This window comes from Ursus arctos, unplaced genomic scaffold (assembly GCF_023065955.2).
Source record: "Ursus arctos isolate Adak ecotype North America unplaced genomic scaffold, UrsArc2.0 scaffold_2, whole genome shotgun sequence".
NCBI classification, from domain to species: domain Eukaryota; kingdom Metazoa; phylum Chordata; class Mammalia; order Carnivora; family Ursidae; genus Ursus; species Ursus arctos.
Window position 1 is genome coordinate 93,886,324 of NW_026622874.1, and position 21,834 is coordinate 93,908,157.

The following is a 21,834-nucleotide window of genomic DNA, read 5'->3' on the forward strand; positions in this document are numbered from 1 at the left end:
CCCAAACCTTGTCTGGTGACAGGAGCAGTAATAGTGTCTTCAGTCTGGGGAAAGGGGCTCCGGGAAAACAGGTGCAAATTATTCACCCAGCAGGGGCTGAGAAGCAGGGTCCTTAACTTCTGGGTAGGGGTCTCGCTTCCAGGCCGCGATTCCTGGTCAGCACACTGGGCTGCTTGGATATCTGCTATTGCCCAAGAAAAATCGCGTACATTTGTGGGAGTGTAGCGTCTCTTGCACGCGTGCTGGTCAAAAGATGGGGGGAGGATGTCGTGGAGAAGCGACTCCTGGCCCCACCCTGGGCTAGGATGGGAAGACCCAGGTTCTGATCGAGCTCTGCCACCTTCATGGCTTGTGATCCCGGGCAAGCTGCTTAGCTCCCTGGGGCCTGCTCCCAAACACGGGATCACCTGTCCCTTCTGCAAGGCACCCACGTGGCCATACAACACGCATGCGCTCGATCGGCGTCATTCTGTCCTAGGTGACCTGCGGTTCCCGCTGTTGGATTTTAGGGAGCACCCAGGTGTTCGTTGGAAATGCCTCTGGGTTGCCCACTTGGCCGCGAGTCTGTCTTTGCCCCACGTGTTAACTACTCCTTCGCAGTGAAATTGCGCATTTGTACAGCTCCTGATGTGTGTTGCCCAACTGCCATCGAGAAACCAGCAGAACTCCACTAGCAGTGTGCTAACAGAAGAGGCACTGGCATTTGGCGAGCACTTGGACGCCAGGCGCTCAGCTCCGCGCTCGATGGGGATTATCTCATTTAATCCTCGAAGCATCTTCTGGAGCTGAGCCTGATTTCATCGTTCTGCGCTTGCAACCGAGAAACTGAGGGGCGTCGACTTTGCCCAGAGTCATCGAGGCAAGATTAGACCCGCCCACCTGACCCCAGGACTCTTGACCCTGCTGCGGGCAGGGCAGGAGAAGCCTGAGGGACACCGGCTGGGTGGGGAGCCTGCAGCTGTGCAGCGCAGGGACCCGCGGGTCCTGCAGCCGGATCGGGGGAGGCCCAGAGAGGGGGGTTGGATACGGTGAGGAAGGCAGCATGGGGTGGGGCTCCAGCCAGCCACAGAGCTGCCCAAGTCTGTGGCTGGGGGTGACAAGACACCATGAACCTCCACTGCCACAGTGTGTATGCAGCTCCGAGAGGCTATTTTTAGGGGCTTGTACTATGTGCAGTGACAGAAGTAATCCATTTTCGTCTTGGAATGGGTCCACTTTTCCTCTAGGGAAGGGCAGGCTCGCTGCCTCCTGGTCAGTCTCCTGACAGCTCATCCCCACGGCCCCAAAATGGCACCTCAGGCACCCCGAGGCTTGGCCTGGGGCAAGCATGGGCCACAGACAGGCCTTCCCTCCCCGCCCCCCACCCCGGTATTTGAGGTCCCAGGGGTCAGAAGCAGCAAACGCTGTGGTTTCTAGCAGCTTTTGCTCCTCCGACAAAGCTCACACTTCTGGAAGTCTCGGAGGGGTGACCGCTGGTCTAAGCTCACCACTGTCAGTGGGTTCTATCTGGGAACGAGAGCCAGGAGCGGCAGGCCTTGAGGCCTGGAGCTGGGCAGGCAGACCCATCCCGGCCGACCGCTGCCCAGACTGGCCAACGGTTGGACCAACCTGAAATCCTGTGTCATTCCCCCCCCCAGCCCCCCACCATCCCATGTCCCCATTTTCAGCTGGCTTCAGGTCTCGGCTTCTTCCTGGGACTCATCCAAACCCACCGAGAGTCTCCCCAGAGCAGAGCCTTGGCTACACGAGCACCCCTTAAAAATGCACACACCCCAGTGCTTCACTGCCTCGGAGGGAACGTGCCTCCCCACTGTTTCTGCCACAGCTCCCAGCCGCCTCCGCCGGGGAGGACGGAGACACGATTGGGGTTTGTCACCGTCCCAGCCCGATGCCTGTGTTCTTTGCCCTCCGCCTACCTGCGCTCTCAAGACCCCCACTGCCTACTCCGTCCCACAGGAGAGGGGCCAACTTCTCAGAGCCCGTTGTGCGCCCATATGCAGATGGACGGCCAACTGCTCCATCCCCACTGGTGGCCGGGGCTGGGAATGGCACTCGCTCCACCAGGGGCCCCTTGGCCCGATCCTGGGAAGCTGGGTGTGGGAGCAAGGGACGATGGTGAAGGCCACCCCCCACCTTGGGTCTGGCAGGGTGACCGAGCCCTGACCGAGCTGGGCCGAAGGCAGGAGCGGGGAAGGCAGATGGGTGGGAACGTGGGGCCTGGACAGAGCAGAGAGGCAGGGCCAGCCGCCCCGTCCCTCATCCTTGTCTCTACCCCTGTGCACCAGTGGCCAAGAGCAAAGCAGACGAGGCCACCGCCCCACACGGTGACCGCTCACCACGTGCAGCCCTCAGAAGTGAAATGAATCAAAATGAAATAAAACGTTCCATCTTTTTTCTTCCATCACATCAGCCGCCTTTCTTCTGTCTCTCCGAGGCCACGCGCGAGCGGCCACCGTTCTGGGCAGTGCAGGTGTAGACCGCCTCCATCCCCGCACAAAGCTCTCTCGGGGGGAGGACTTTGACTTTTATCTGAAGGATGCGAGAAGCCGCTGGGTGGTGTGGGGTCGTGAGGAACCTGGCAGGGGCAGGCAGAGGGCTGGTTCGCAAATGCTGACGTGGTCTCGTGTTAGCAGGCGACGACTTAAGACCCATAAAGAACCCTTCCAGAATTTTCCCAAGAAGGCTGAAGGGATTCTGCCCATTTCATTAAACTTTCATCATTAAATATGGTAAAATGATGGCTGGCCGCTGTCGGGGCCGCAGGGCTCACACCCAGCACACCAGAGGAAGCATTGGGCTGACCTTCTAACAGGGCTGGACCATCAGGATACCCCAGCCCTCGGTGGCTCCTGGGGCTGTCTCTGCAGAAAATGCCAGGATTGAGGGGCTCCCAATGCTGCCCCCGGGTCCAGGACCCTTGGAATTTCAGAATTGAGCTCCTGGTTCTGGGGGGAGGTTTCCTCTGGCGGTCAGACTCCTTCTCTTCCGATACCCAGGTAACAGGCTAGAGGCAGAAGCCTGCAGCTCAGGTCCCCTTAAATGCCTTTCCTCCGTCTCGTCTTCCCAAACCTTTCCCCTTTTCTGGGAAGCCACCTGCCTCTCCAGCCAGCCTGGCCGCAACAGTCCCTTCTCGGCCAGCAGGACCAGTGGGCACACCAGGCTGTGGTTACCATGGCGACTGGAGCCAGGCAGGTGGGAGCCCAGGTGGGGCCTCCCTCAGTTTCCCCTCCTCGGCAGCCATGTTGCCTGAGGCCAGCACAGCCTTCCCCAGGGTGGCACTACCATCATCCCAGCCTCCCTGATTCGCCAGTGTCTGGGCCCCTCTTCCTAGCCCCCACCCGTACTGGGAACCTGGCCGTTCCTCCTGGTCAGGCCTGGGTTTGGGTCCCGGCTCGTTTTCCCTAAGGGATCTTGGGCAGATCCCCGGCCCCCGGTGCTCTGGTGTGTCCCTGCATACGGTGGGAAGGACAGTCCTGGCACGGGGTGTGTGTGAGCAGACGCCTGGGGTGCATGGAGAGTCCCGCGGGCACGTGCGTGCACCCGTGTCCCGTGGGCAGGCTCCCCCTGGTGCTCGCTCTGCAGGACCAGGCAGATTCCGGGTGTTTGTGAGCTAGTCAAGGAGACTTGGTGCTTGCTGCCACTGTGACCCTCCTCCATCCTGCCCCTCCCAGCGCCAACCCCCAGGATCCCTGGGCTCTCTGGAGGGGGGGCTTGGGTGGTAGTCCCTGCTGCCAAAAGCTGGCATTCTTCGGGGTGCCTCCTGGAGCCGTGTGTTCTTCCAAAATGCAGGTTGGACAGAAGCAGGGAGAGAAATCCCGGGGGCCCGCCACCCTGTCTTCTGGCTTCCCCTCCACCCCCATCCCCCTGGGAGGTTCCAGGAACCAGTATAAAAACCAGGGGGGAGGAGGGGGCGCCTGGGGGGCTCAGTGAGTTAGGCGTCCCACTCTCGGTTTCGGCTCAGGTCATGATCTCAGGGTCGTGAGATCGAGCCCCACGTCGGGCTCTGCACTCAGTAGGGCGTCTGCTTGAGATTCTCTGTCCCTCTGCCCCCTACACCCGCCGGGCACAATCTCGTTTGCGCTCTCAAAGAAGAAGAAATAGTACATCTTAAAAAAAAAACCAGAAAAACAGCAGGGGACCTGTTGCACCCATTTGAGGGCAGCCCCTGACAGCCAGAAGCGTAGTGGGACCTGGAGATAAAATCATTACTCGCGGCCGAAGACCCGTCATTCCATGGTTGAGGCAGTAGAAGCCCCACACAGAGAAGCCACTTGTCGCCCAGGTCCCTGCCCTGCCAAGCAGTCGGGCACGCCTGAGGTCCTCTGAGGCCTTCCCTGCTCGGCCCTCCCGGGATGGGACCTCCGATCCCATCCTCCTCTGACGGAGGAGGGCACCGAGGCCCGAGGGCGGGGGCTGGCTGGAGTCCCACAGCTGGCCCGCGTCTCTGTCCCCATCCCTGTCCCCTGCCCTGTCCCCTCCCTGGAGTTCCCATCCGTCACAGGCCTGCCTTCCATGTATCGTCCCTCTCCCTCCCCGCACAGAGCTGCCCTCCTCGGAGCACCTGAGCGTGGCGGACGCCACCTGGCTGGCCTTGAACGTGGTGTCGGGCGGGGGCAGCTTCTCCAGCTCACAGCCCATCGGCGTGACCAAGATCGCCAAGTCAGTCATCGCCCCGCTGGCCGACCAGAACATCTCTGTGTTCATGCTCTCCACCTACCAGACGGACTTCATCCTGGTGAGCCAGGGCCCCGCACCCTGGGGTCTCGGGTGGCATATGTCCGCAGTGTTCTGAGGCCCCTATTGCGTGATCAGCTCAGAGAGAGGCCAAGGGTCATGGGTCAAGTGTAAGCATGGCCCCAGGCGGGACTGTGGGGCTCCGTCCAGCCCCACGCACCACGTGTCTTTTGTAGGCCATGCTGGGTTCCACCCTGAGGCCAGGATGTGACGGCTGGGAGCACGTGCGGGCAGCGGTGGCCAGAGTGTCTGGTCACAGGGCCCCCAGCTGTTCCAGGCTCCCATCCCCCACCAGCATGGCGGGAGGGACAGGGGAAGCTGGTTCTGGGAGCGGAATCTCAGAGTGAAGGGGGTCGGCGCCCCCCAGGGACCACCGGACTCTCACATCCTTGACTCCCCGTCCCCAGGTGCGCGAACGGGACCTGCCCTTTGTCACTCACACCTTGTCATCAGAGTTCACCATCCTGCGGGTCGTCAATGGCGAGACGGTAGCAGCCGAGAATCTCGGCATCACCAATGGCTTCGTGAAGCCCAAGATGGGTGAGTTGAGGGGGCTCTGTGCAGGGGAGACCTCAAGAAGTCGCCAGGGCCTACCCCAGAGCAGCCCCATTCTCAGAGCATTCATTAAGCACCAGGCATAATAGTGTAATGATCTTGGTCAGACCCTGCTCTCAAGGTCTAGCAAGGACAGGGGACATGGACACAGCTGGTGATGGCCAAAGGCCACTCCTCACCCACCCAGGGTATCAGGATGAGCCTCCCAGAGGCAGCGACTCTCGAACTGAAGCTTGGAGCCCAAGTAGGAGCTCAGCCAGGTGGTAAAGGTTGGGAAGGGCATTCATTCCAGGCAGACAGCAAGGCATGTGCAAAGGCCCGGGGGTCTGGAAGTGAGCCTGGAGAATCAGGAGAGCTGTGGGTGGTTTTGGGGGCTGCAGAAGGCACAGGGGCCAGGTCCCCCAGAGCAGCTGCCAGCCCTTGTCCCGGGCCCTCCTCCTGCCCCACGCCGCTCCTCCTCCCGGCCTCAGTGCCCACTGTCTTTGCTCTCACAGTCCAGAGGCCTGTCATCCACCCTCTGTCCAGCCCAAGCAACAGGTTCTGTGTCACCAGCCTGGACCCTGACACGCTGCCTGCGGTCGCCACACTTCTCATGGACGTCATGTTCTACTCCAACGGGTACGGCCCCCTCGGACATGAAAGGCTGCAGAGTGGGCCAGGGGGACATGACTCTGCCTGGGAGCCCCCGTCTGAGTGGGGAGACAGCGAGCTGCCACCTGCCCTGGAAGCTAGTCTGGGGCTGGGGGCGTGGATCGTGGCTCTACCCCGAAGCCACGCTCCGAGAAGGGAGACAGCCTTCCTTGGGAACCCCAAAACTTGGTGAAGCCCCAGGGCCACATGTCCATGGAATCGACACGCCACTCCCTGTCCCCTGAGCTCCAAGGGCAAGCCCGGTCAGTGAGGGAGCCAGGAGCTCACGGGTTTTCATTCAGCAGGCAGTAAATAGGCTTTGCAGTTTTCCTCAGAGCGGATTTTAGTGGGGTGGGACGATGGGCCAGGGAGCTGGCAGTGACCACAGACTGTGCCCCGAATTGTGGGTCAGCGCAGGCATAGAGAAACCCTGCCCAGGAAGGGGTAGGGGTGGTCTGCACCAAGGGCCGGCTGCGTCTCTCGCTCCGTGAAGGGTGGTGCTCACCTCCGTGAATGCCATGGACTCATCCGCCTCTCAGACGGGGAGACCGAGGCGGGGGGGGGAGGGGCGGAGGTTCAGGGTCACCCAGCAGGGCAGCATCAGGGCCAGGACTTGGTCCTGGCTTTCCCAGGCCGGTGGGGAGGCGGGCAGGCCGGGTGGGGGTCTGGGTGCGGCAGGGGTCCATTGCACCCCTCACCACCCCATCCCCTGGCCCCCAGAGTGAAGGACCCCATGGCTGCCGGGGAGGACTGTGGCCACATCCGCTTCTTCTCCTTCTCCCTCATTGAGGGCTATATCTCCCTGGTAATGGACGTGCAGACCCAGCAGAGGTGAGTGGCCCATCTTCCAGATGACAGGTGGCTCAGCGAGGTGAAGGCCCAGGGCCGTGGCGGTGTTGTTGGTCCCTAAGCTCCCTATGTGGCGGGGGGGGGGGGGGGGCATTGTTGTTCCAAAGCCCATTCCCAGCCCTGCCTTCCTGTTCCCCCCAGACGAGGAGGGCTCCGGAGGGGGGCCTCGAGGCCCCTGAGCGCCCCGAGAGCAGCCACAGTTCCGACCAAGGGACCACGACCAACATCAGCCTCTGGGGTTTGTCTCTCTCTCCTTGTTCAGGTTCCCTAGTAATTTGTTGTTCACGAGTGCGTCTGGAGAGCTCTGGAAGATGGTGCGGATCGGAGGACAGCCCCTGGGATTCGGTGAGCCCCGGGAGGTGCCGCACCAGCGGGGCGGGGGGGCTAGCATCGCCGAGTGCCATCCGTCCGGGCTCACTCGCCCTATGGTACAGACAGAGAGGCTGAGGCTTAGGGAGCTGAGGTCCACACCGCCACACGCCCTTGACTGGCGAATGACAGGAGGCACGGGCCTCCAGAGGACTGAAGAGCGCCTCCAGCCAAAGCACTCTTACTTCTCCCCGACTAGAAATGGCTTTCCTGCTGCGGTTACAATGGGGGGGGAGGGGGCGTGAGAAAAACAAAAGGAAGGGGCATCTGGGTGGCTCAGTCGGTTAAGCAGCCGACTCTTGATCTCAGCTCAGGTCGTGATCTCAGGGTCGTGAGTTCGGGCCCTGCCTCTGGGGTCCGTGCTGGGCGTGGAGTCTGCTTTAAAAAAAAAATCAGTCGAAAAGGAAAAACAAAGTCACTTGTTAGTTCCCAGTGCTCATGGGCAGCGGCTGTTGTTCTGATGAGTGTCATTCACTTAAATGTGTAATTGCAGTCCGACTCAGACACCCCAGCACTCACCCCAAAATACCTCACCATTTCTGTCCCGGGAAGGAGCAGCTTCTCCATCACGATGAACTGGTCCTACGGAGGACATCCGCAGAGATTCCCTGAGAGTCTCTAGCCTCGGTTCCCACAACTGCCCAAACAGCGTCGTTGGCAGAGAGTTTGGTCCACGAGCGTGTTTCACGGGGCCAGGGGGCGGAGTCCTTGGTAGCTGGCAGGGCCGAGTGGCACCGATTCGCCCGGGACTGGGTAGAGGCTGTTGTCAGTGATGTGCCGATCAGACATGATTTCCTTAAGCTAGATCTGTTAGACCCCAGAGCTGGAACCCGGGAGAGGCTCTCCGTCGTCTCGGGGAAGCATCCTCCACAAGCCCTGGTGGGAATTGGTGAACCCTGATTTCCCACTGATGGAGGGGAGAATGTTCCAGAAAAAGCTCTGACTGCTCCAGGGGCCATCATGTCAGCCCTTGGACACTTAAGTCCTAGGACAGGAGATGAAGGTGGCAGGGCAGTTTGACCTGGGGGCAAAGGGTCGGTGAGACAGCCAGGCCCTGCCTCCTGCCTCTCCTGCCTGTGGATGGTAACTAGCAGGACAGGACAGGTCCCCCCAACTCTGCTCACGTCAAGGCCAAAGCTAGAGCCATCCTGGGGGCAGGACAGTGGGCTACTCTCTGGAGTGCTAGGAAGTATACACTGAAGGCTCCTGGTCTGACCCTGGGGCCCAGCCTGCCTCTCAGTGGAGGGGGGGAGCCCTCCTTGGCCACAGACCCCGGCGTTTCTGCTGCCCACATTGGCAGCCCAGTGCAGGGTGGTGGGGATTGAGCGCTGAGCAGCTCCTCACCAAGGAGGCTGTTAGAAACGAGCGTGACCACAGGTAGCCTAACCGCCGAGCCTCAGTTCCCTAGTATGCCATCCTAATAAGGATGACGGTAGATGCCTCCTCTGGGTAGTGAGCACCTGTGCGTGTCCGTCATACCAGGTGCTTAGCTGTCATTGTCACAGGGAGGGCCCAGGTGGCTCGGAGAAAGGTCAGGAAGGATAAGGCCCCCCAGAGAAGGTGACTGGTGGATATTCCCCTGGCTCTGGGAAGGGGAGGGAGGTATGACGTAGCAGCACCTGTCCACGGCACCCACGTGGCTCCAGGTGGCCGTGCCCAGGGTGCAGGGTCCAAAGGTAGAAAGGGCAGAAGAACCTAGCCAGGTCACTCCAAGCAGAGCGGCAGAGTCCTGATGCCGGACCAAGGGGTCTGTCTCCATTTCTTCCTGAAGGTGGAGGGGAGCGGCAGAGCTCTGGCAGGCAGGGGGGGCAGCGGGGGGCCACCAGGAGACTGAGTCCATCAGAATACCGTCTATAATCCAACAACAGCAAGTCCCGATGAAGGAGGAATAAAGAGGGGACAGGAGACGGAATCCAGACGTGTGTGGGACGCCCGTGGGCGGGCAGCCAGGAGAGCGTGTGCGGAGCGGCCGCGCTAGCCTCCCAGCCAGCGGCTGAAGCTGCCTTCCCAGGACGGCACAGGGTCTCAGCACACCCTTGCGGCTATAAATAGCCCAGCAAGGAAAATAGCTTGCCGAGAATCTGAAGGATTCCAGCCTGGCAGGTTCCATATGTTCGTGAGCAGCGTTTGGAGTAAACGCGCCTTCTCTCCGAACCCAGCGCGTGCACGTGCAGATAGCCCCAAAACCGTCCTCCTCCAGCTCCATGCTGTGCCATTTGGGCTTCCCTTAGCCGTCCTATCATTTTATGAAGTGCGGGTCACCAGCCTTCTGAACCACTGTGACAGGGACGTCCCAACCCGCAGTCAGAAAGGCATCATTCTCTACTCCCGATCTCCTCCCTCCGTTTTTATCAGAGTAGTTGTGTCTGTGGTGAAAGGAGCTTAGGATACAGCCAGTCTCCACCACGTGGTGGCACAAGACAGACGGTCACCAGATGTCCAGACACCAGGCCTGCCCGGCCACCAAGAGGGCCTGGGGGCCAGCCAGGAGCCCCGGCAGACCAAGCAGGAAGCAGGAGCTTGAGAGGCCCACCAAGTCACCACATAGGTCCAGGGCTGGGCGGACAGAAGCAGGACTGGGGCCAGGGAGTGAAGGAGCAGAGGGGTGGCTGGAGGGGGTGATGATGGTGTGTTGCAGGGGTGGAGCCCGGGTCAGTTTCCCAGGCTCCAGCCTCAGAATCATGCGGGGAGTTGGTGACCCGATCTGGACTCTCCCACCCAGTCGGGAGCAGTGTTGGGAAAAGGCATCGTCGTCAAAATCGCAACAGTGGCTTTGGGGGAAACAACCTGAAAACTTGGAAGGGGTTGTGTTGGTGGCACAGAGTGGTCCTCAGACCCTGGAGGTCTTCCTGGAGGGGGAAGCTTTGAATGGTGCCTTCAAATCAGGCAGGCAGCTGGGCGTGAGGAGAGGGTGCACCCCTGCTTTGGAGGTCTAGAGGGAGAAAGAAGCCCCGTTCCAGACCCTTTAGGACAGGCAGTGGTCACACCTGGTGGGGACTCTGAGGAGGAAGCCGATGCTCACAGAGAGGAAGTGACCTGACCACAGTCTTCTGGCTAGAAAAGAGCGGGCGACAGGAAAGAGGGCCTGAGCCCACGATTGGCCACACTGCCTCCAGCTCTGTCTCAGAGAACTGGTGAGATAGCAGGGAAGAGGAGTTGGGGGCAGGCAGACAGTGATCAAAGCTGGACAGAGCTGGGCTCTGCAGAGCCCTTCGGACAAGAGCTCATTGCTGGCAGGGGGGGCCAGAGGGGGCTCCTGGGTGGAGCGGCCTCTCTGCTAAGCCTTTAGGGCAGGGGTGGGAGCGCTGGAAAACTGTGGGGGCGTGGCAGGCAACCGGCCACAGGGGCAAGGGGAGGTTGGCCGAGGCCGCTGAGCGCCGTCCCGCCTCTGTTCCCAGACGAGTGTGGCATCGTGGCCCAGATCTCCGAGCCCCTGGCTGCTGCGGACATCCCCGCCTACTACATCAGTACCTTCAAGTTCGACCACGCGCTGGTGAGTGTCCAGCTCCGGCCCCCCCAGCTAGGGATGCCGGTTCGGGGCTCACGGCTTCTTGCCTCCTCCTGCCCCCTCGCAGGTACCAGAGGAGAACATCAGCGCCGTCATCAGCGCCCTGAAAGTCAGCCAAGCAGAGAAGCATTAGGAGGGGCCTCTTCTGCTCCTCCCTGTCTGCCCCCTAGGCCTGGGCCCGGCCCCTACCCTGAAGATTCTTCTCGCAGTATTTCTCACAGACTGGAAAATCGGCCCCAGGGGCCCCCAAGAAGGGGCCTCTGGGAGATACCCCCGATTGCTTCCCCTGACAGGCCTGGGGCCCAAGCCAAGGCCTTCCCGTGCCCTCCTGTCTGGAGCCCCCAGACCCTCCAGAGAACCCCTAGCCTCCTCCTCCCCCCACTCCCGCTCCAGAAAATGATGTCCGAGGCCCAGGGAGCTCGCGAGCCCACTCACCTTCCCACCTGGCCCCGCCCACAGCAGGGGGCGGTTGCCGAAGGAAGCAGGGGCCTCCTACGAGACAATGGGGTTCTGATTCTCGTGTCATCTTGGGGAACTGGCCAAGCGGGGCTGAGTTCATGGAGCCTGGGGAGGCCCCCGTGAGGACCTGGGGCTGGCCTGTCGTGGTCGCTGGTCTCTGGTTCCATCAGCTCCGGGCTGGTTCCCGCAGAGTGGAGGCCAGTGGGCGGCCCTTGGGTCATGTGCTGGGGCGGCTCTGACAAGCCTGGGTGGGGCCCCGAGCTGGGGAGGACTCGTGCCACCCAGAATTTCGCCTGCCATCCACAGGGCCTGTGCCCCGACTCCCAGCAAGACTGCCAAGGGGGCCCTGCCAGACCCTCCCCACCATAAGCACTCACTCCTGGGGGCGGTTCCCAGGAGACCCACCAGCCTGGGGCACGAGCTCCTGTCCCCTCTTGCTGTCCCTGGACCCTACTTGGGCCGGCAGAGCCTTGGTTTCCCCCAAGTGGGGGCATCCCCAGCATTCGGGACCTGGGGTTTCTTGGGTCACCCCCACTCCCCAGCAGTTGACTAGACCAGCACAGGGCTCCCCCGTTATCCTGCCCCTCTCCCCTGCCCCACTTTTGGGGGATGTGGAAGGCCTCTGCCCCCGACTCACCTGCCTGCCCCCCCCCCAGCTGGGGACTGTGGCATTCATGAGTACTTGACCTGGGGGCAGCTTATCTGAGCCTTAATAGAGAAAACTGTACCATACGTTTTAGTTTCTTATTTAATGTATTTGCGCCCAGGCTGCGGTTGGCGGCAGTTTTCATGGGACGGGCCCTACTGAGTTCTGTCGGGGGGCCCAGAGGCTCAGCATCACTCGGCTGGTGCCCTGTGGCTCCAGGGACAAGCATGAGAATCGGGAGGTGTCCCAGAAGCGTTGGCCCTCTCTTTGGAGCAGGAAGCTGGCCGCAGGGGTCTGTTACAAGACAGGGGTCCTCCAGGGCACCCCACACGGAGCTGCACATGCAGCCCCACTGACAGGCGACCAGGGAGCCCTGGTTCTGTCCGAAACTGAGAGGGGACCCGAAGGCCACGGGGCGGTGGGCAGGCAGGTGGCACGCCAGCTGGGGTGGTCTTGTACCTCCTAGAGGCTGACCAGGGAGAACGGGGTGAGCCCCCGCGGCCCCCCTCCAGCGGGGGGCGCTTCCCAAGCGAGCTGGACCAGAGGGTCCCCTGAGGCTCCCGCCCTCCCTGGTGCTCTTTCTCAGGCAGCGTGGCTGACTCGCGCCGTGCCGAGAAGCTCAGAGGAGAAGGGACGTTCCCTTAGGCGAAGGGCTTGTGTGAGCCCCACTCCCCCCTTCTCCCAGCGTTGTGGGCCTCTCTGAGCCTGGGCAGCCCTCCACGGAAGAGCCGTGGGTCTGGATCCTTGAAGATGCTCAGGGCCCAAGCACTGATTAGGAACCCACTTCTCTTTGTTTTTTTGTTTTAAGTTAAATCATTTTGCACAAAACTCCAAAACAACCAAAACGTGTCCATTGTTTGGTGGCTCCAAAACGGGGGTGGCCGAGCGGGCAGGGAGGGACCCGAAGCCCTGAGTCCCCTTTCTCTCTCCTCGGAAGGCCTTGATTTGTCGTGGCGCGCCTGTCCAGTCGGGTCCCCTGATGGTGTCACCTCTCCGCCTTCCCTCCCTGCCGAGCAAGCGTGTCGGCGCCGTGACCCCAGAAATATGTGCTACCCAGACCCCCCCCCAGAACGTATCTATTGTACACACCTATAAATACCTGTGTTTTATGTTGATATAGATATATACTGTAAATAGCATATATACTTGAGCAATATATATGTTAATATATGCTGTGTGAGCACGCACGCGCGTGTGCGCACGGTACGTGGGCGCGGACCCCACTGTGCGCGCGTGTGTGGGCGTGAGGGCCTCCGCCCGCCGGGTCTGCTCCGCGCACGCGCAGGTCTTGAGCCACCGTATATTTTTACTTCAAGTATATAGGCAATACGCTATCGGAGAAGCCGTGACTTGAGAGAAAAACAAAACCAGCAGCCCGAGCGCGGAGCCCCCGCGGTCCGTCCCCCAGTCTCCCCTGAAAGCTGGCTTCAGCCCCATCCTGCACCCCCGTTTCCATGGCCGAGGGCCCTGGCCGCCCTTTGTTTGATCCTGCAGGGAGATGCGTCGCGATTTCCACCTGCTCAGCCCCAGAAAGGCCCTCTTCCCATTGCCCTGAGCCTGAAGCCCTGGGCGGGGACGTGGTCCCACTCCAGCTGTCCACCCGGGGTGCCCCCCATCTCCCCACATGGCTGCTCCTGCGTCATTTTCACCCGCAAGCTTAGAAACCTCAGGTTCTTTTCCCAGGCCCCGTCCAGCCAGGAAAAAGGCCGGTGCCCTTGACCTTGTGTCCGGGAGGGGCTGGGCGAGGGCTGGGCGGGAGCTGCCACCTGGATCTTCCCCTTCCCCGGCCTTCCCTCTCTCTCTCTGCCCGCCCATGCGGAGCATAGTCGCGGGGACGTGGTCTCCACAGCAGTCTGGGGAGGAAGAATGCCCCCCGGTTTGCTGGGTGCAGGGGGCGTGGTCTCCAGACCCGCGGGGCTGAGGCTGTCTTGGCTCTGGCTGGCAGGGCACGTGGCAGGGGCAGGGAAATGGGGCTCCTGAGCAAGGCTGCGGAGAAGGAGAGGTGAGGGGCGGCCCTGGGCTGCCACCTGGGCTCTGGCTCTGCCTCTCTGCCCACACCAGCTAAAGGCCACCCCTGCCCCTCGCCTGCCCCATCCCTGCACACTACAGAGAGGAGGTAGGGAGAGGGGGGAGGTGTGACCACCCCCTTCTCCCTCACCCCCAGTTATAAAAATCTGTCTCCGTGGCTCAGCCCTCAGGATGGGCTCCTCTGGTTCCCAAGAAACAGCTTTCTCCCTCAGCACCCGTCTCGACCCAGCAGAGATGGGCACGGGGCAGCTCTGTACCTCCTTCCTCCAGGGGGTCTCCAAAGGCCAGGGCACACATCCAGGCTGGAGAGGTGTGTGGACTTCCCCACCCTGGGGTCCAGGGGGTCCAGAGTCTCCCAAGCACCAGCATTCTCCCCCTTCCAGCAACTGCAGGCCACGGGCCCCTGGTGGGACCCAGAGCCGCCTGCCGTGGCCTCCCCCATCGGGCAGCGTGGCCTTGGTGACCAGTGCGGTGTCCAGAAGAAGATGCGTGGTCTGGTGAGGCTTGTCTTCTGTGAGGTGACGGAGGATAGCCTGGAGGTCAGAAGGTTCTGGTTTGATGAGTAGGGGGAGGCCTCTGTCCCAAGCCAAGGCCACCAGTCACCTAACAAAGATGAAACAGCCCAGCCCCCGGCCAGCCCCTCCTGGCCGCATTTCTCAGGCTGACCATTAGGAGTCCCCGGGCCATCTTTCTGGGCCTCTGGATCTAGCCGTGGGGACAGCTTGGGCCCTTCCCAGCCAGGGCTAAGAGGGACCTTGATCTCCCAGGTGATAGCAGAGCACTCCTGTCCTCTGTGACCAAGGAGTTTTTGATGCCACTTCCTCAGTGAACCCTGAGTGGGGAGTAGGAAGAAACCCCCCCAGTAGATCTGTGTCCCCTGCAGGCGGGGGCAGGGGAGCAGCCCGTCATGGCAGTCACAGGCGCTGGGAAATGGAGCAGGCGTTTGGCTTGGTGAGCAGAGCTTGAGGGGGAGAGGATAATGGAGTCTCCCCCTGACCCCCCAAAGACATAAGTGTTGGCTTTTCTGGGTTCCCAGATGCTGTGCTTGGGGAGGGGCTCGGCCTGGAGGGGGTAGTAGCCCTCCCTTCAAAAAGGCTGCCAGGTGCCGAGCCAACCAAGATGGCCGCGGGGGGTCAGCCCAGCCAAGGGCGGGCCTGGGGTGAGAGGCGCGGTTGCCCTGGGGGGAGCTGAGCCCTACTGTAGCTAGATACCTTTTCCTACATCTCAGAGCTCATCCCAGCTAGTTTTCTTCCTTTCATTTTCAAATTAGAGGCCACACAGGGCAAGCTTCATTGTCTCTCCTGCTCTCCCCTTAGACCTGGGAGGAAGCCACCACGTGGGCCGTGGCCTTCAGCTCTGATGTCAAGAGGGTGAAGGCTGGGCAGGAGCCGTCAGCCGACCAGCCTGCCGTCCTTGGGGCCTATGGCACCAGAAGTGCCCCCAGGACGGAGGGAGAGGCCTGTGGCCTGGCCCGTGGCATCCGTGGCAGGGAGGGAGTTCGAGGCTCTTGGTTCAAGGCAGGGGAAAGGCCAGGAGTCAGGACCGTGTTGTGTGTTGTCCTACACATCCGTGTGTGTGTGAGCGCCTCCGTGCGGAGCCCAGACCCGAGCTAAGGGCCTGGCTCGTTCAGTATTTCAGGCCTCGGGAGCATTGTCACCGCGGGCCACGTGGAGTAGGGCTGGGAGTGCGCGGCTGGCAGGCCTCGCACACGGCACACCCCACCTCACTTGATTTTGTTAAAGCTGCTCTGGGGGGGCGGAGGTGTCCCCAGCAGGGGCTCTGCCCTGCGGCCCCAAGGGGCGAGACCTGCCGAGCCAGCCGTCCAGTACGCGCGGTCCTGAAGACAGTATTCGCAGGGCAAGGTTTCGGGTGCCGGCGCCCCTCACCTGCCGGGGCTTCTCTGCCAAGCGCGTCCGGTGAAGCTGGAGACCAGGGTGGGGAGCAGATGAAAAACGGGCCAAATTCGGGTCCCAAGACAGAGGTCAAGTCCAGTGTATTTTCCTGTGCTCTGCCTCAGTTTACCTATTCAGAAAACGGTCCGGGGAGAACTGAGCAGGGCTGGCTCCCAAACTGGGCGGGGGGGGGGGGGGGGGGAGAGGGGGCTGACAACAAACAAAAATTCCAAGTCCTCCTCTTGCTCTATGCCAAAATTATTTCCGTTATCCTGAGATGGGGGTGAGTGGATGGTGGGTGCATGATGGGGCTCTGAGGGGCCTCTGCCCTGCCCAGGACCTCGCCTTGGGGGTCTGGCCCTCACCTGGCATGCCCCGGGTCATCGGCAGTAGCAGTGGCACTTACATCTGTCCCGAGCCCTGGGCCGGGGGAGCACGGGGCCGCCCGACGCCCCAGGGCCCTCACACTTTTACCCTCTTTGTTGAAGACACACAAACCCCTCGAGATTCATGTACTGTATGACGGAGAGAAAAAAGTACCTAATGTTCCCCCAAAAAGTATATTTTGTACTTTGTAAAGTATTAATTAAAATGGAGACAAAAATGGATGTTGGCTGACCGCTGTCTGACTTGGGGCCGACCCGGGGCCACATCTGCGGTCGTTCCTTTCCCTGAGCCGCGGTTGGGGGGAGCACAGGCCGGGGGTGCTGGGGGGAAGGAGAGCAAGGCTTCCAGCCCAACACCCAGAGTCTGAGAGGAGAACCACCCACCCCCGGAGCGAGAGGGGCTGTAATAGTCACCTGGTGCCGCGTAACAAGCTGCCCCCAAATTTCCCAGCTTTACAAATGAGCGCGTGGGTGTCGCGGTTTACATGGTTTGGAATTCAGGAGCAGCTTGAGCAGTTGTGGCTCAGGGCCCCTCGTGAGGCTGCCATCATCTGAAGTCTTGGCCGAGACCGGAGGTTTTACTTCCAAAGGCGGTGGATTCACACAGCTGGCAGGTTGGGCCTGGCTGTTGGCAGGAAGCCTGTTCCTCTCGGCGTGGGTCTCCCCGCGGGGTTCAGTTTCCTCACAGTGGGGTGCCTGGCTTCCCCCAGAGCAAGGGAGCCAAGGTAGAAGCAAGATGGTTTGGAGTTCCCACGCTTCAGAATTCACACACCACCGCCCACCATCCTACACTGTGGTCATAAAGCCCAGCTCTGATTTGACACAGGAGACCGCTCGAGGTCAGGGTCTCGGGGGCCACCTTGGAGACCGGCTACTACGTACTACGCCCACCATTCCTCCCCAGACCTCTGGCAGATGCGGGCCTGGGGGTCGGGGGGCTGATGGAGCAGGACAGAGCTCCTTCCCCAAGCCTGGAGCCCTGCTGTGGACGTCACACCACCCCCACACCAGCCCAGGAAGGGCTGCTTGGTTCTGGAAGCCCAGGAGCTGATGCCTCCAGACAGGACACCCTGGAGGCAGGAGGGAGGGCACCTGCCCAGCGTCCCTCCCACAAGCCTCTAGCATCTGGCTCCTTGCCCCGGCAAGAAAGGGGTCTTGGACCTCTCTGGTATTTTCCACGGAAGGCAGGTGTGAGCAGGGCGGGGCTGAAGACCTGTCTGCACTTGGCCCCACCGACCCCTACCCCCACCCCACCTCACCTCTGCCCCTGGAGACGTAAGGATATGAGCGTGGGGCTGAAGCACTCTTACCACCCAGAGCCTCGGCAAGTTCTACTGCTTGGAAGTCTTTTCCCTCTGGGGTCTGCAGACTGAGCGCCCTCTCAGGCCTTCAGATGACGCACAGGCTCCAGGACATCCATGGGGACTCGGGTGCCTGACGCTGGGAGGGTCAGGGATGGGGGGACAGAAGTGACAAGACACCAGGGCAGAGAACAACTGTGGAGAGGGTCTGGCACATTCCAGCCAGTGAGGGAGACCAAGCCCAACTGCAAGACCCTGGGTTTTAAGACCAATCCAAGGGCGTCCCTTTTAGTGTCCCAGTTGCTGTGTCCAAGACGGAGGTAGTCACTGGATCTGAATCTTGGGTGGGAGGCTTAAAACCATTCCTTCCTTCAACAGAGACCCTCCCCAGCACCATCACTTCCTTCCTGAACACCCAGAAGCATGACCTTGACCTTCCAGAGCACTCACTCTCCGTAGATCAGTGGGTGCTCTAAGACGCCTGCTGCACTGAGAACAGATTTCTGTTCACCCCTGGGGTACACGGCCCAGCCAGGAGTTTCGGGAAGGAAAATGGCAGATCATTTTCAACTTCTCTCTTAAGCTTATGGGAGATCTTTGCTGTCAAGCAAAAGAACCGGTTCTCCACCAAGAAGTGGAGGGAGCATGAGCCCAGAAGAGGGGTCCCGGGGCTGCTCCCCCAGAGGCAAGCTGGCTGGTTTCTGTGGCCTCAGCTCACAGCAAGGACTACTCCGTGACTGTTTCACTTTATTTTTTTCTGAAGATTTTTATTGAGAGAGCGAGCGTGAGCAGGGGGGAGGGGCAGAGGGAGAATGAGAATCCCAAGCAGGCCCCGTGCCCAGCATGGAGCCCGACTCGGGGTTCGATCCCACAGCCCTGAGATCATGACCTGAGCTGAAATCAAGAGTCAGACACTTAACTGACTGAGCCATCCAGGCGCCCCCTAAAGATTTTAAGTAATCTCTACACCCCATGTGGGACTTGAACCCACGACCCTGAGCTCTACCCACTGAGCCAGCCAGGCGCCATGACCCTTCCACTTTCAACCGCAAATCCCCCACACGGCCAGCCCCCTTCCCGGCTTTGTCTGTTCCACGGCCCACATAACCATCTAGCATACTCTCCAGTTTGCTTGTCAGCTGTGTTTCGCCTCCTAGAACGCAAGCTACGTGGGACCTGCTTGTGGGGGTGTCGTCCCTGAGTGACCCAGGGTGATCAGCAGTGGCTGGCACGCAGGGGGCACCCAGTATCTGTTGAGTGAATGAATAAGAGAAAGGGGGTGCAGCCAGGGAGTGAGATCCCGGTGGGTGACATGATTTCCAGTTATTTTAGGCTTCGTCATTTTCTCCCAACTGAACCGTGGGAGGAGACTGTGCAGAAAAATCGGTTCCAAGCAGGACTGTCTTCTGAAGTATCTGTCACTGGCTTCCAGTTGCCTCTTTATCTAAAGCCTTGTTTTTGCAAGCGAATCTCTAAATGATCAAGTAAGATTAAAAAAAACCCTCTTCAGTGCTCAAAAATAAAAAGGCAGAAAATAGATTTTATTTCAAAAGAGATTTTTAAAAAGATGTTTTTAAACGAAAGGCCAAGTTTATGTTACTACCTCGAATGTTTGCCACGATTTCCAAATCTCCTCCCCGAGGCTGGCCCTCCAGCCAAGCTTTGGCGGGCGGCGTTCCGCGCGCAAGAACCGGGCCTCGCGCTCACTCCTGCGGGGGCTTCTCAGGCCAGCCCCCTCAGTCAGGCTGAGCTCGCCCTGAAGCCCACACACCCACCAGGAGCTCTGCTGTGGTCACTAGATTCTGTCAGGCCACCTTGAAGAACGAACAAAACGGCAATGCCACAGAGCTAAGCTTCCCCCGGCCCCGCTGCTCGGGTCAGACGTGACACACAGCCGGGACCCCTCTCGCTGGTGCTTGGCCTGATGAGGACAGCCCTCCTGTGGTCAATGCAGCAGATCTCACCCTCAGCCAGAGAGGGGACTGCGTCCCAGGACTTCCAGTACGTTCTCACTAAGGACACTGGCACAGAGCATCATGCGTCACGAAGGGCCCGGATCCTCTCTGACCCCCGGCAAGAACCCCCGCCGGGGGCCTCTGCCAAGCAGTCCAAGCGGTACTGAGGCCAGGTTCCGGGCTCGAGCGGGTCAGGGGGGAGCTTCAGACGAAGGACTTGGCCAGAGTCACCATGTGATCCACACCACATGCCACATCCACGGGCTCCCCAGGCATGGTCACCTGCAAAACAAGACCCAGCACAGCGTGAGGGGACATGGTCTGGAGGAGGCCCAACGTGGGGCCCAACCCTGGCTCTGCCCCTTGGTGGATGACTTCACCTCCCCGGACCCTGGCTCCCTCCCCTGGAGATGGGGGTGCTTCCACGCAGCCGGCAGGGCTGTTCTGATGACCGTGCAGTCGCCCCACGTCCCACCCAGCCAGTGGCCGACGTGACTCTTCCTACCTGCCCGTCAGAGAGGCTGCTGGAACCCGCACCTCCCACAGAGCTATCCGTCCTGAGCACGACCCCGCCAGAGGTCAACACCTGTTCCTGAGCCAGGTGCTCAATGACCTTTCCCAGGGGTCACTGCCATGGCTGCTAGGATCGGCTGGGGTCCACTCTGGGAAGGAGGCCCCGGCCGGCATCTCCAGCCGCGTGAGCCATCAGCCTCAGCTCCAGGCCGGCTGTTCCCGGATGACGCGGACCCTCGAGGAGGGAGGTCTACTGTGTCACAGAGGGGGCCACAGGCCCTGCGGCCAGTCCTGCCAACAGTGCCCACCCATGCTGACAGTATTTCACCACGCGAGAGGCCAACCCGCAAGGTGCCAGCAGCCACCAGGCCGATGTGGAGGCTCTGGCCGGCTGGCCTTTAAAATGACTGTCGCTGTCCTACAGGCTGGCATGGGAGACGGCCGCCCAGCCAGCTCCGGGGCGCCCATGACTCCGGGACTTCCGCGTGCCCAGAGCCAGGCCGGTTCCCCAGACAAGGAGCGCTTTTCTTCCTCGTTAGACTATCATTGTTATTTTCAATAGGTAAGACCCTCCCGTGGCTACATCATAAAACGACATGCAGTGAAAAGGAACTGAAAGGTATTAAATCCCTTTTTTAAGTCATCTCTGCACCCACTGTGGGGCTCGAACTCACAGCCCCGAGATCAAGAGTCACACGCTCTGCCCACTGAGCCCACCAGGCGCCCCGGTATTAAGTACCTTTTAACCCCACCCTGTCAGCATCTGCCCTCTTTATTCCCACCCTCCCGCTGAACTGGAAACCACTTTGAACTGGTTTCTGCAGTCCTTCCAGAGGCTCTCAAGGCAGGCAGCAGCACAGGCGAGAACTGTGTTTTTCAGGGGGCAGCTGGCAAGTCGGTGCCCCCGCCCTGCTTCGCGCTCGGACCCCTGCAGGACGCTGAGGCTGCTGTTCTGCGGAGCAGATCCGAATTCGGCCACCCTCCCCTGGTGGCCATGCTCTGCTGGGCAGCGTGACAGCTGCAGCGGGGATCTGTAACAGCCTGGGGAGTTTGCTGAGCCAAAGAGGGGGGGAGGCCTCATCCAGATGGCCTGGCCTCAAAGCCCGGGGGCGGCAGCAGCAACCCCTGAGCCCGGGGCCTGCAGCGTGGGGAGACAAGTCCATTAAGGGCTCCCAGCCATCAGGCAAATGGACGCCTGCCCCCCCTTCCTAAGCAGACGCCTATCACAGAAATCACTGAACAAACGAGCAGCGGTGCCCGCAGCCCACCGCCGAGGCTTGCAGGTGCACAACGCGTTCCAGGCTGGCCATGGAAGCAGAAGGAAACATGCTGCCTCTGCGGCCACGGGCCCAGGTGAACTCCTAGCAACCTCCCCGGGCCATTAGAGTGTGCGTTATTGACCTTCCCAGGGACACGGCCGCCCTCGGCGCTCCCCGGCCCCCACGCTGCTGCACTTAAGCATCTCTGTCCTTGTCCCCGAGTGCTCTGGCCAGAGGAGCCACCTGGCCCTGGTCGGCTGGCTGGGAGGACGGTCGTGGCTGACGCTGGCCTCTGAGCCTCCGCGGTCCCCGCTCCCCCGGCACGTGGCCTCTCCGTCTCTGACGGTCTCTGAACCGAGTCCCAGACGAGACCGCCCTCAGCCACGTGTGCTGTGTCCTCGTCCGGGTGAAGTGAAGTTTCTCTTCTCAACCAATGTACACTCACTAGGTTCCTGCACAGGGAAACCGTTCATCTGGCCTGAAGGACTCAACACGCTCTTACAAGTTTGAGTGCAATCCGCTCAGGAACGTCCCTCTTCACGACCGGGTCTCAGACGCCCCCAGGAGAGAGGCTGCTCCCCGACTTGGCTGCATGTGCAAGTTCCTTCGCGGCCCCGCACGTCCGCTCCCCCAGACAGCCCGCCTGGGGCCCGGGACCGTATGCGAAGAGGCCGGGCAGCCAGATGGTCTGCCAGCCCGTGACTCCAAGCCAACATGGTCCTGACCCAAGGGCCGCAGGGCGAGAGGCTG

At 61.0% G+C, this 21,834-nt stretch overlaps 2 protein-coding genes across 4 annotated transcripts in view; one reads left to right on the top strand and one right to left on the bottom strand.

Moving 5' to 3' along the window:
* The window catches only part of CASTOR2 (cytosolic arginine sensor for mTORC1 subunit 2), a 54,073-nt gene extending 37,799 nt beyond the window's left edge, over positions 1-16,274 (top strand). Inside the window, exons 3-9 of the mRNA XM_026515944.4 lie at positions 4,542-4,735; positions 5,142-5,274; positions 5,784-5,907; positions 6,640-6,750; positions 7,031-7,113; positions 10,536-10,630; positions 10,713-16,274. Coding sequence (XP_026371729.1) covers positions 4,542-4,735; positions 5,142-5,274; positions 5,784-5,907; positions 6,640-6,750; positions 7,031-7,113; positions 10,536-10,630; positions 10,713-10,778 — 806 coding nt within the window. The 3' untranslated portion in view covers positions 10,779-16,274. The remainder of the gene's footprint in view (positions 1-4,541; positions 4,736-5,141; positions 5,275-5,783; positions 5,908-6,639; positions 6,751-7,030; positions 7,114-10,535; positions 10,631-10,712) is intronic.
* Positions 16,275-18,877: 2,603 nt separating this feature from the next.
* Positions 18,878-21,834, bottom strand: part of RCC1L (RCC1 like) — a 35,456-nt gene continuing 32,499 nt past the window's right edge. For all 3 annotated transcript variants that reach the window (XM_048224657.2, XM_026515945.4, XM_057314772.1), the window contains exon 11: positions 18,878-19,594. In XM_048224657.2, the coding sequence (XP_048080614.1) occupies positions 19,517-19,594 (78 nt within the window). In that variant the 3' untranslated portion in view covers positions 18,878-19,516. The remainder of the gene's footprint in view (positions 19,595-21,834) is intronic.